We start from the raw sequence: 13,472 nt of genomic DNA, 5'->3' as shown, positions 1-13,472 counted from the left end.
GAATAAAGCTCAGTGCGTTTAAGAGCTTTAGGAGGCATCTAGCTCAGCTGCCCGAGTTGCTGTCTGTGGATGTAGGGTCTCGCTGCTGTGAGCTGTGTGTTTTCTCTGCCTCATGAGTAAAGTGAGTCCAGAGGGGCTGTAAAACCTCTGGATCCAGGCCAAACCCCTGCACTCACTGGGAATCTTTCCATCGCCCTCACTGGGGCTTGGACGAAGCGGTTCAGCCCTGACACAAGCGGGAGCGTGCATGAGACGGGGGAGACCTTCCAGGATCTGTTTATCTCAAATATGTACGTTTTGCTCTTGAATATTGTGAAAGGGAGTAAGCAGCTCCTTGGCTGAACAACAAATTGGCCCATCAGGATAAGAAGCCACCTAGAAATTACTTTGTCCCAGAAGAAGCATTGCAAGAGAGGGATGGTGCTTCAGAAAAGCATGGGGTGATGAGCTTAGACCCACGTCCCCAAACCTCGCTTACCTCAACCCGTTGCATGTCCAAGGTGAGGTCATTTTGATGATGATGCCTGAGCTAGGAATGCCTTTGTGCCTGCTGGCTACTTTGCTTAGATTAATCTGTGTTGCGTATGTTTGGATATTCCAACCTGGGATCAGCCACCGCAATGGTCAGCCAGCTACTTTCCTTTCTGTTGTCGCGTATAAAGGATCCCTAGAAACTAGCCTCTGTTTTCCCGAACAATGAAAATGCAAATTAAGAATGTCAGCTCTGTACCCAAAAATAAGATTTTGAAACCATTTAGCATTTCACAGTGGTTCAGTGACAACTTGAAGACTTGCAGTTGTCTCTCACGATGAGAGACAGGCAGAGTTCCCAAGCTCAGATCTGAGCACCAATGAATGCTTTATCCCAAAACTTCATAATATATGTGTTATTTGTAGTGCTTTTCAACTTCAAAGAGCTTGAAAAAATATTAATGCAACTTCACAAAAGGCTTCTGTTCTCACTGCCACTCTACTGATGGGAAAATGGAGACGTGCCTGAGTCTGACTGGGGGCTGCTGGGGCTCAGCGTGCCCGGACGGGGTCTGGCTGACAGCAGGGCCATGGGGAGCCCCTCGTACCAGCACAGAATTGCTGGGCAATTCCTCGAAATGCTTGAACGTGTCATGATTTCAGATCTCTTTAAATTTATCAGAAAGTTTCCATTCCAAATTCTGTTTTTCTTTAGAATTGTGGACAGCTGAGCATGCAGGGAAGGACACTTCAGTTTCCTTTTCTCCTGCTTTTTAAAGTATTGGGTGAAAAAGCTGCAATGTAAAACACATGTTTTTTTCTGTGGGGGGGGGGGGGGGGGGAATGCTGAGCAGAATCTGCAAACTGAACTGTAAAAAAAAAAAAAAAAAAAAAAAAACACTCAATGTCTTGGTGCTGTAGGACCGTGATGGTGCAAAGGGCTTGACTGGAGGGACTGGGTGAGCACATGGGAACTGGGGGACCCCCAGTCCCTCCCCAGTGCTGCAGGCGGCCACAGCAGAGCCCTGTGAGGACTCTGCAACGCGACCAGCCTCCGCAGCATCCCCCGTCGGCGATGCCTCGGGTGTACATTTCTTCAAGCATGCATAAACAGCGATGTACTTTTTTAGTATTTTCAGGGCTGACTCTCCTGGGTATTTTAGTGTGTCTTTCCTTCTTTGCAGCTACGAAGGATTTTTTCCTAAAATGTAGTTTTATATACACGTATGCAGTGAGCAAAGTGCGATATTCTTAAAAAGCCCATTCACAAGGAACAAATGAGAACTCTGTACAGTAAATACCATCCAGAATTACACTCTCATTCTGGACCTAGCAGAATTTGATGCGCCAGGTGATTCATCCATCAAAATAATTTTCCAGAAAATCATGGTACTGGAAGATTATGCTTTTTATTGAAGGAAAACGTTGCTCTTAATGTTCAGTACTTCTTGGCTTTGCCATCGAAGTTTAAGCAGAACAAAACCAATGTATCTTGTGGGTTTTTCGTGCTTAATTCTAAAGAATGGAACTGCAGGGTATAAAATTGTAGGAGAAATTTTTATCCCAATGCTAGGCAAAATTGTTTTGGTTTTTTTTTTGTTGGTCTTTCCACCCCCCCAAATTTTAACAGTTTAATAGAATAGCATAAGGATCTCCAACTTAGTTCAGAGTGGTGAGCTAACCCTTCTTAGGGAGGAAGGGGAGTACAGCATGAATGGGGAAACAGACTTCCCACAGAGCTAAAATTTCTCACTGTCTCTCTCTGACCAAGTGAGGTGTAAAAGCCCGATACCCCTCACGGATCTACACCCAACATCATCTCCCTAAGCGAGCTGTCTTTGTGGCACGAGCTGTCTCACACACAGATTTTCCCCAAACTGCATCAGCACAGGGCATCCCCAAATTGGCACAGAGCAGTGCCATTCATCCACGACCCGCGCTGGTACTAAATGCTCCTTCTGCTTTCTTAAAAAAAAAACAAGAGGGGGAAAAAAAACCACAAAAAAACCCCAATAATTACAATTGAACATGCCTTGGTTCAGTAATGACTTTGTTAATGGAGTGCACATTGTATAGTGAGACCCAGACATTTTACAAAATACAAATCTTTTCAGAAGGCTTTCTGGATTTTTTCATGGGTGCTGGGAACATCAGTGCTCCGGTTCTGCATCCATGCAGGTCTCCCAGGGGTTCTGGGGGAAGCGAGGCAGCGCAATCAGGAGGAGGGTGATGCCGCAGATGAAGAGCAGGACGAAGGAGGCGCAGGCACAGGCGAAGGACCAGGAGTAACTGTACTCAATCCAGACTGTCTCCTTGCTGTCAATCATCCTCTTCACAGATTGTCTCATGACTTCAACAGAAATGATGATGCAGAGACCTGGAGGAGATAGGAGCAGTGGGTTGAATAACCACCTGTCAATTTTTCATCCTTAATTAACCACCTCATCTGTCTTTTTTGCATACAGGAATTGCAGTGATATTCACAGGTGAGTCACTGACTTCGATGTGTGAAGGAACCAACGCTCGCAGCTGCTTAGAGCTCTGCTCTACCGCAGGCCGTCCAAGTCAGCCGGTGACTTGTTGAGTGTGATCTTTTAGGCAGGCTTGGATGGGAAACTCAAAGTGGCGGAGGAATAATTGCATTCCCTAGGGAGCTTTTCCAAAGGTTGAGTAAGCTTTTTGTTGAGGTGACAATTTGCACCTCTGTCTTTCAGTCACTGTGATATGTCAAGGTATTACGAGCTCGTGTAAAAATGCGGTCTTCGTGGTTTTGGGAGACAGCAGTGTGTTTTGGGCCTGGATCAGCTGTTTCTTTGGTTTGAGTCTTAATAAATGAGACAGAATAGTGTATATACCTGGCTTAGACTGGGGCTGGCACTGAATATGCTAGAAATGCCCCTTTTAAATGTATTTGGAGAAAACATGGACAAGCTGCTGGGTAATGCGTGCTAAGCAGGACATGTTCAGCTGGAGCACCACATAGGGACTTGCAGTCTGACTGTGGCTAGGAAGAAAACTCCACTTTCGGGGCATTTTTAGAAGTGTCTCCATCCTCCCAGGCTCTATCTAAGTTTCTCTGCTTTGTCCCATGAATTGAGTGCAAGTATGTGAGCACCGAGCCTCCTACCTGCGAAGGTGTAGAACATGGATGCTGGCTTCAGCAGATAGTCCATCTTCTTCCTGAAGGATAAGAGGACGCAGATTGTTCCGATGATTGCAAAGCCAACGCTGAAGATGGCAATGGCTGCAGCTGAAATGCTGTATTCTGCCAAAGCAAAACAAACACCAAAAAATGCAAATGTATGCAAATTTTGAGCGTGCTCCCATCAGGCGACTTTGCAGTAGGTCACCCCGAGAAATATGTATCCTCCTCGCTGCTGTGGAGAGGTGGCTTTGGTGAATTGAGTATTTCCCTCAAATAAAAGCAGTGGCAAGTATTGGCCGTGTACCTTTTGAACGCAAAGGGTATAAAACCAGAGCAGGAGGAGGGAACGCTTTCTGAACGCTTACAGAAAGAGCAAATGGCACCTCTGTTGGTCAGATGAAGCTCTAGGCTGGAGTGGTTTTAGCTCTGCTGCATCGATGTTATTGTTGAAGCCTTACTGGGCTCCACACTCTCGTTTCTTCCATCAGTCCACACTCAGCTCTCAGAGTAAATGGACAGCTCTAGGCTATTTTTATTCCACGTCTGTGTTGCAGAGCCCCGACAAGGCCCCCGTGCATGGTGCCGATGTTGTAGCGATGCAGAAAGACATCTGTATGCTCCATAGGGCTCAAAATCTGAGCAGGCAAAGCAGGCAGGAGGCCAGAGGTGAAGTGTTTGCATAGTACTTTTTTTTTTTTTTGTTTAAGACAATGATTTCCAGCTCTGTGAAAACCCAGCTTCTTCAGGGCATAGGATTAAACCCTCCATAAAATGTTGTGGTTTTTGCTAAGCCAGCTAAGATGTGTGCTGGACACTTCCCCCAGCTGAAGCACACTTCAGTGCCTGAATGGAGGGGAAAAATTGCTAATTGAATAATTCAGGCCTTCATTTACATATTGCATTCGTTTTCAGATTAGTTTAATATTTAACACATGTAGCCATGCGTGAACATCATAGTGCCTGATGATATTTGCCTTTCAAGCCATTTAAAAAAAAATATCTCCCAGGCAAAATCATGAAGAATTTTTTTGCCTGTTACTAATTAGCTCCCATCAAAATGTAGCTATTTCTGCGAAAGGGAACAGTAGATCAGTCTTTGTTCTCATTGCTTTTCATACCACTGTTTTATTATAATTTCCTTAATTATGTTTCCTTAATAATGTTTCCCTTTACTATGTGCTGGAACTGCCTGAAAGTTTGTTTCAATGTAAAATCTTTTGCTGGGGCTTAAGCTTTTTCTTTTGCTTCAAAGAAAAGAAATTCTTCCTGATTTTTTTTCTGAAATGACGAAGGCGTTATTGGGTCCATTTTTAAGATCAGATGGCTGGATCTGGTAGTATAAATGAGCAAAAGCAGGTAGTTCAGATATATGCTCTTCTAGCCACTTAAAATTCCCAGTCTTTTCTGTCTTAGGAAACTGCTCTTTTAGAAAACTTGTGTGCAGGGTTTTCCACCATTATAATTTCCATGGGAAGCAAAGCAGATTGTTTAATATGTGTAATGTAATCATTGGTTCACTTACTCTACAGCAAAATATGTTGTGTGGCAAACTAGAAAGGAATTTGTCCTTAATAAGAGGATGAGAAAGAGAGGGGAGCACATTAGATGAGTGTTAAAAATATTTGGCTTTATCAGGGACTTCTTAGAAACATGGAATTTGTCTGTGAAAGAGTGTTTTCAAAAATCCATGCTTTGTAAACGCTGTGTGTGTGTCTTTGTAGGATCTCTGTTCCTTCCTTCCATTGATCACTCTGCTCTTTACATGACTTTCATATAAAATCAATATGAAGCATAAAATTCCTAATGGTCTTCACAGAGTCTCTGTACTTCTTTTCAGGGTCAAGACTCTGCTTGGGGTAGGATTTATTAATTTAGATTTTATTAATGTCTTTTTCCTTTGATGGCAAAGGCTCAGTGTGTCGCGGATAGTGCCAATGTTGTAAAGTAATTTTTAGGCTGAAAAGACTTTTTGCAGTTTTCATGTGCATTGACATTGTTATATATTTGTGGGACAACTTTAAGTAAAATCACACTTATGAGTGTGATCGTATATAAAAATTATTCCTCCCAGGAAGCTGGCATTTGACCTTGTTCAGAGCATTTTTTTTTACATTTTTCACAGCTGGTAGTATCCAATAGAAATTCCTCTACTGCTTTCAGTGGCACCAGGTTTGAACCCGCATTTTGGGAACGCCTTTCCCTTAGATCTTGTATGCGCCTCAGTTAGGAAAATATTTTTCAGGATCATTCTTACCTTTCTGGGTGGTTACTTCAAATATCTCCGAGCTCTGTCCTGGAGTGAAGTGCTTGAAGTAGGAGCAGTTGTGTTCTGAAAGAGAAAAGGAAATTTAATTTTGTGTGCTTGGAAACTTCTGATAAAATGTAGTAAAACTGAATTTGCTTTTTATTGATGTATCAAATTTGCAATGATTTTAAGGTTCCCTACCCTTGGTGATACCGAGAAATTGGAGTTGGATCTGTTTTATTTGGGAGCAGGCGAGTGGCAGGAACATGCCAAGGCCACCGGCTCCAGCACGGACGAGGCTGAAGCCCCCCCGATACCTTTTGCGGGCTGCTCCCTCCAAGAGCTTTGCGCGCTGATTGCTCATCTATCAAAAATACGAATTACAGATCATTTCTCTCATTCTGTCTTTGGCCGTCACACGTGTCTGCCTCTCCGTGTAGCTGTATCTCCTGGCGATGAGACCCGCCGTGCCCGCAGCTGGGCTGGCATCTCGGCTCGCCTCCCCTCGCCACCGCCAACCCGCTCCGTAGCGGCGTCGGCCGTAAGAGGGTCGCCGCTCCTGGGGCGAGCTTGGACTCCAAAAAGGGAGGATGGAGTGTCCGCATCCACCTTCTCCTGGCTCTTCCCTCCTCCAGCTCGCAGACCCCTGCGTGGCAGCGGCTGGTGGTGGGGAGCAGCCGTGGGGATGTTTGCTGCGTGGGGAGGGGGTGTCACCACGCTACGGGGGGGTCCGAGAGATGAGGCTGCTGGAACGCAGCAAAGCACGTGGTGTTTTGCTACGACAGGGACGCTAAGGGCCTTTTTTTGGCTGTCGGTAAAAAAAGGCAAAAGCTATCGGAAGCCGCAAACAGTTGTCCAGGGAAGGGAAGGCTGAACAAAGCCATTCGCGGCAAGGGCAAAGAGGCTCTCACGCAACCTGGCTTTACCGAATTTCACTCCCATCAGACCGGTCGATTAAGTTAATTTGATAAGACAGCATAGCTAGATAGCAGGGACTTTATGAAGTTCCTCTGTCTGGATTTAAAGTGAGCACGCTGCCAGGTACATGGGGTATTTATAGAGTGGTTATGAAGTGAACAGGGATCAAGATCGTGGGGCAGGGGGATACTGGGAGGAGGGAAGTTTTAGCTGAGTCTCTCGATGGCCACGATATCGTTTCGTACTCAGCCTAGTGGGAGTCAGCCAGCGAAACGATGTCATTGCTCTCAATAGCTACAGAGGAGGCTTTCAGCCTCAGCATCTCAGCAGGATGGGGAAGGGTCTGGTGAGGACCTGCTGACTTGAAGCTTTGGGCAGCAGCAGGGTTAGGGTGGAAGGTGTTCTCGCTATTTATAACTGATTTAATTGAGGGTTTGAAGGGGCGCGGAGCTGGGAGAACAGTTGCTCGCCAGGAATTTGGCTGGAAGGGTGCAATTGCAGAGACGCGTCGAGCAGCGCCAGCTCTGATTGCGCTATTCTGCTGAACCGGGCTGGAGAGGACACGCTCAGCGCCTGCCCAGCACCCCTCCTGCATCCCAGGTTGGACTCCCATCAGACCGGGAAATCGTGCCAAGATTGCACAAAATACAGGCACTGCCCGCAGCAAGGGGCCACGTGGTTAACACCAGCATCTCTCGTCCATTAAGTAACGGAGTTTTAGCACCAGTTTGCAGGAGATGCTGGGAGAAAAGTCTGGGAGGACTTTGTGGTCCTCTCCAGCATCCAGGCTGGGACAGGCTGCCCCAGTGCAGGTCCCGGGGGAAAAGCCTGAGCCAGGTCCCAGGTGCAGGACCATGCAGGCTGCACTGAGGGTTTCTGCACGCTGTGCATTTTGGTGGTTATTTACAGCATTAATTTCTAGGGGCAAGAAGGTACCAGCGTACTGTGTGTTACCTGTTGGTTCTTGTGGGTTTTTTTTCCTGTTATGTAAATGGCAGATGTTGGAGTTACTGATTCGAGGAGGATTTATTTTCTGTCTCCCAGGAGATAGGCAATTGTAAAGCAGCGTTTTTGGGCCCGTTAGTGGAAGATTCCTTTGAGACTGTCTTATCTACTTAATTTTATAAGCTGACTTTTATTTCATCTGCAGCTTCTCCTTGCTGGAGACTAGGCTAATGTTCAGCTCTGGCATCTTCTGACCTGTTCTTTATTATCCTTGCAAACGACTGGAGGAAACATTTGAACTCAGACCTCTATGAGTGAAATAACATATTTTGAACCCCAGATAGGAGGCTGTGTGCCTCTGCCAGCGACCGAGTGGTGGCCGAGGCTGAGCATCGTGTCTGGTGATCCCAGTTTGGGGATCCTTTGGCTCCTGTGCTAAAGGGGAGGGAGACGGGATGAAACTGGGACGCTTTATTTTGGATTGTTTGGTTTGGCTTTTAATTAATTCTCTGAAAAGCCTGAACTCAAAGGAGTCCCCAGGCATGTTGACTGTACAAAGCCCCAGGTGAAGCCATCTGGACATGGTGTGATGGGGGACACAGCACAGCTTCGTGTCCATTGCAGGTGAACCAAACCAGCCCGGTCCACCCTCCGGTCCGTGAAGGCTCATCACAAGGGGAACGCACAAAACCTTCTTTTAGAGATGGACTTGTCTGCAGGAACAGTGCTGCCTCTGTGTCTTGTGGCTTATAGCAAAGCTTTGCCAAGGTATGATGAATGGGGTTATCACAGAAGTGGGTTAGCTCTAGGGGAGATGTTTTTGGCAAATGCATTTATTGCTGAAAAATACAACTAGATTGTTTTTGGTGAAATGATAGATTGTTTTAAAGATGCTTCAGTGCTCTGCTGAGCTGGGAATATCTGTTTCAACAAGGCTCCGTGTTATTCAAGAGAACTGAGGCACTTCAATACCTCTCTGGTGCCATCATGAATAAGAGAAAAGCCCATTTGTGTCACACCACATTTACATAATGGATAGGATTTAAAATGGGGTTTATAATGGATGAAAACTGTGTGGTAATCTTTGTTTCTCTCCACCCCTGATTGCATTATCTCTGCCACGAGGTCACCTCAGCGTGCTGATGGGAACGGTCCAGGGGCTTTGTGCATTACGGCTCGTGTGAACTTCAGGGTTGTAACGTGGTTTATCACGCGGTGTCCTCCCTCTTCCAGGTCACCAACATTTACAGCCCTCATGGTCCCTTTCCTTCAAACCCACCATTCCTGGATGACCGCTCTGCGGGGGGCAAACGGGCCAATTCATCTTTCCTCTATCCGTGCGGAGCCAACCTCTCCTGCCGCTCACTGCCACAGGGCTGGATCCCGTCGGAAGCGCAATCCCATCGGACTACGGTTGAACCTTGGAGGTCTGCAATGTGGAGACCTCGTGGGGGAAGAAAGGGCAAGAAAGGCCACGAGAGGTTCGGGCCATGCCGAGTTTTGAGGTGGCAGCTGTCACCCGTGAGTGTTGGGGTGACAGGCTGGGAGGAAGGGGCTGGAGCCCACCTTGCTCTTGAATCTAGCATGTGGGGTTTTGTGGCAGGCTGGATGGTTAGAAAAAAACCTGGATTCTGCTTGAGTTAAGTTTGGGAGGCAGGACTTGCTGCTGAGATTAGAGGAGGTGTTCAGGTGAGGGCTGAGCGGTGGAGGGGGCCAGACCTTGGGCTCCGACCGGGCCGTTGAGCCAGGGAAAAACCTTTGACACCCACGGAGTTTTGGAGACGGTGTCTCCAAACAATTTAATTTCATACCGGTCTTGCAGAGTGAGTCTCTTGTACAAGACAGCCCTGCTGATAACCCGTTTGCTCGAGCACTTTTCCTCTCCGCTTGCCTGAACTCAGGTTCCCATATTTACAAGGACCTCTTTAACCCGCCGGCAGCACGCGCAGGCTGTAGAGCATCCCTGCTGCTGCTGCCCAGCGTGCCGGCACACGAGAGCACAGTTTGTAGGGCAGCACCTACGCTGGAGTTACTGGCAGCGAAGGCGAACTCAGTTTACAGCTGGTAGTAAACTGCCCCGGTGCCCACTGACCACAGCTACAAAAGTCTCAGTATTAATCTGAATTTGCCTGGTTTTAACAGCCATTTCCCTGATCTTTTTATTTCTTACAGCAGGATGCTGAACCCTTTCCAATTTGTCAACATTCTCGGAAGAGCACTGTAAAATTTTAAAGCTCTGCCTAAATCACAGTCCTGCTTTGTGGACTGCGAGCCAAGTCATCCTCCCCATTTTGCCCTGTGCTGAGCTCAAAACCTAATAAATAATGTTAATCGTGCCATCCATTTCCTCCTCAGGGAGTGACTGGTAAATGGTTATTAATGCAGTGATAAATTCTTATGTTTCTTTTCCAGTCCTGGCAGTAATGTCTGGTTATGTCTCATGATTTTCAGGAAAACCAGTGCCCACATCTGCTCTTTTACTGCATGTTTGTTCATTCACATTTTCTCGACTGCTGCAGGTTTCACAACCCTGGTGTTTCCCTGCCGACATCTCTTACCAGAAGTGTGAAATCAATCTAACGCGAGCCGTGTGGACGCAGCATCGTTCAGCAGCCCGGATCCGCAGGGGCCGTGCTCTCCCCCCTCCGACCCATGCTGTGTTCCCCGCATCAGTAAGACAGGGATTAAAATACTTATATTATAACCCAGGTGCAAATTTCACCCTTTGAAACCTCGGATGCTGATTCCGACACAGGATGTCATCCAAATTCCCAAATATCTTTAAAAACTGGAAAACCACCTCCAGGGTGGGGCGGGTGGCTCAGCCCCTCCATCACCACCCAGTTATTTGCTGTGCCCGCCAGAACAGCAACGCTGGGACATGATTCAATGCCCGTGCAAGCACATGCTGATGTCTGTCAAAGATAGTAGCTGCTTTCATGCTGCCCTGCCTGCGAATCTGCTTTTTGCAGACAGCTGGATATTTATGACTTTTATATTTACCCCACGGTTGTGCAATTTTGGGTGTTTATCCACCAATTTCTATTGTTTTTCATTTTGTGGGAGTTTTCCTCTGCGTGCGAGGAAAGGCGTACAGTGAGGAATATATTTCTAGGCTCGTAAGTACCTTCATGAGAGACATTAAGTCTACAGATGACACACTCCCAAATTTGGTTAGAGGCAGATCCAAACGCTGAGGCTGAGCTCCTCTCTTCAGAACATGTAATTTGGCCAAAGTGATAAAGAATTGCGGTAACACAGGGAATACACAGTAAGCCCAGGCAGCAAGATTTTTCACAGGAAAATTTCAAATATGTGTTAACATATATATTTCATTTCAAGCAGCGAGCCTAACGTGAAGGCAATCCTGTTATTTCTGTTCTGGAAAGCATCCAGTACCCTATGAGCCTTCTAAAAAAGCAGCGGAGCTCAGTCACGGAGGGAGGGTATTAGTGCATATGGCGCGAATGTTGCTGACTTTGCGATCAGCAAAAACATAATGAGCTCCTTTTACCATGGGAATGTAACGGTCTTCCCGGAAAGCAGCCGTGCCCGCTCCCCTGTTGCCCTCCCTATCGATTGCACCGGCGGAGCCCGTGGTGGAGACGTGTGTGGGACCAGGCAGCCTCTGCCGAGAGGTGAGGAGGCTCAGTAAGTTGTTGAGAAATTGCTTCAAACTCAGTTTATGACTTTTTTTTTTTTTTTTTGGAAGTTGGCAAGGCATACTGCAGGTCCCTGTTCCTCCCTGCCCTGAGGAACGGTTGTTACTGAAATAGCTTGGAGATAACCTAATGCCAGCCGTGAACAGGCTGTTCCTTCATAGCTAGCTGGATCTTTAGGACTTCCAGATCCAGCTATGTATTCTGGACCCATAAATCCTCTTTCTTGCCTGCTGCCGTCAGCGTGCCCTCGTGCTGAGGGACCCTTGGCTGATGCCAGCAAAACCTCCTCCATCCCAATTTCCCTCTGCGATTGCCACCGTGTCCGATCCTCCTCCCCTTCTCCCTGCCACCGTCGTTGTTGCGCTGGAGACTCCAATATGGTCACAAACAGACGTGCAAGGCAACACAGTGCGCGCTTACAGCAAGAGAGGTCACAACGAGGCGTGTTTGCAAACCAGCATGAAAACAGCCCCATGCAGCCCAAATTAAGTGCCACGGGAACGCGGACCCTGTTTTTCCTTCTGCCACGTCCTGCAACGTCCTAAGCAAAGCCTGGCGTGACCCCCTGGTGCTTTCTCCCGTGCATCGGTGGGGTGGTCACCTACCTCCTGGCAGGCTTATCGGCCCACAGCCCTTCTCTTTGGGACCTTGCTCCCGCATAAAAATCCGCTTTGTACAGAGCCGCCATAGCCCGAAATGAGCCGCTTCGCAGGTGGCGTTATATTCCTCCACTTTGGGGCTCAGCACGGCCCAGTGGTCAGTCACTACGGCTGCAAACAGGAGCGAGACGCCAACCAGGATCACGGAGAACGTCAGCCGGACCTTCAGGGGTTTGCTCTCGTCCATCCCGCTCCAGACCGGCGCTCCTGGCGGAGCACAGCGGGTGATTCGCGAGGTCTCTCGAAATCCTGGCGCATCTGAACGTCGGCAAATGTCAGCTCCGCGCCGCCCGGGGAGAGCGGGGCGGCCGCAGACAGCTGCTGGGCTGTGTCAGCCGTAGCGTAGCGAGGAGGCTATTAATGCACGTAACGAGAGCAGAGCCTGGCAGAGCTCAGCTTTCTGCCCCATCCCACCCGGTTTGGTCTGGATTCCCACGAGCCGAGCGAGCGGGCGCTTGCCCAGAGTCGCTCCAGCTGCCGTTCAAAGGCTGTAATCTCTTGACTCGCGGCATGCCCAGAAATAGGCATTAATAGGGTGATTAACTTTTCAGCGAGGTTATAAAAACATCTGTGTTTATAATAGCGCCGGGCCTGAGTTCAGTCTGATCCTAAATAGTTTAATAGCCCCGGAGCCCGCAAACTGCACGCCTACGCCTTCAGCTTGCGGTGGCCCCTGCGAGGAGTGCAGAGCTGGACGTCCCTCCAGAACTGAGCGCCGTGGTAAAACGAGCAAGCTTAATTATTTTATTGTTTATTTTTAATATAATTATTTCAACTGACCTGAAGTATTCTGAGTAGTCAGGGTTTGGGTTGGGTTTTTTTTTTTTTGGGCCTCGTGCCTGTTTTTTCTAATGCAAAACCTCTCGAGTGCTCGCTTGCTTTCCCACCATCCAGGCTTGCCTCGATGCGTACAGTAACTCCAGCACCCACTCGGCACATCCTTTCCTTCTTTCAGAAGTGACTTTTGTCGCCCTGAACCCGGATTGCTGGAGCTGGGGCCAACCTCTCTCCTTCCCTTTGATATTTCAGCTGATCGTAAAGTTAATTTGATGATAATGTCAATGCAGAGGCCACTATGGAGATGACATTACAATTGCGATGTCAAACTGAGGAGGATGACAATACCTGAATGTCAAAAGAATGGTTAAAAAAATGCCAGTGGAAAGCTGCAAATATCATGTTATCATGTCAAGATAATGTCAAAGCTACTCCAGTCCTGTTTTATGAATACCCCAATTTGATGTCAAAATAGAGGTGCAGAGGTGTCAGCTCAAATTAATGAGGACAATCTGAAGCAAGGAGTTAAGGTGAAAGGGGAGTGTGGGAAAGGGAGAGAAAATACAGAATAAGTTAAAAAATATTGATCCGAAATAACTGTAATTGAAATATGACTTAAAGGGGTTGACATTACTCTGCTTGATGTGTGA

General features: G+C 47.4%; 1 protein-coding gene across 1 annotated transcript; it reads right to left on the bottom strand.

Annotated features, from left to right (window-relative positions):
* Positions 1 to 2,491: 2,491 nt before the first annotated feature.
* On the bottom strand, positions 2,492 to 12,232 carry CACNG1 (calcium channel, voltage-dependent, gamma subunit 1). Its single transcript, XM_010578602.1, has 4 exons — positions 11,992 to 12,232; positions 5,871 to 5,945; positions 3,599 to 3,736; positions 2,492 to 2,848 (listed from the first exon to the last, which is right to left on the bottom strand). The coding sequence occupies exons 1-4, from the start codon at positions 12,230 to 12,232 to the stop codon at positions 2,622 to 2,624; spliced, it is 681 nt and encodes a 226-aa protein (XP_010576904.1). The 3' UTR covers positions 2,492 to 2,621.
* Between the last annotated feature and the right edge of the window lie 1,240 nt (positions 12,233 to 13,472).

This window comes from Haliaeetus leucocephalus, unplaced genomic scaffold (assembly GCF_000737465.1).
Source record: "Haliaeetus leucocephalus isolate CR32 unplaced genomic scaffold, Haliaeetus_leucocephalus-4.0 Scaffold646, whole genome shotgun sequence".
NCBI lineage: Eukaryota > Metazoa > Chordata > Aves > Accipitriformes > Accipitridae > Haliaeetus > Haliaeetus leucocephalus.
Note: the sequence above shows the minus strand (reverse complement) of the source record. Positions and strands in the feature narration are given on the sequence as shown.

Bases quoted from the DNA above. Each gene is read 5' to 3' on its own strand.
- CACNG1 (XM_010578602.1), bottom strand. From the start codon at position 12,232: ATGGACGAGAGCAAACCCCTGAAGGTCCGGCTGACGTTCTCCGTGATC. The intron at 3,737-5,870 runs GTAAGAATGATC...TTGCTTTGGCAG, and splicing joins TGAAGTAACCACCCAGAAAG to AATACAGCATTTCAGCTGCA. The intron at 2,849-3,598 runs GTAGGAGGCTCG...TATCTCCTCCAG, and splicing joins CATGTTCTACACCTTCGCAG to GTCTCTGCATCATCATTTCT.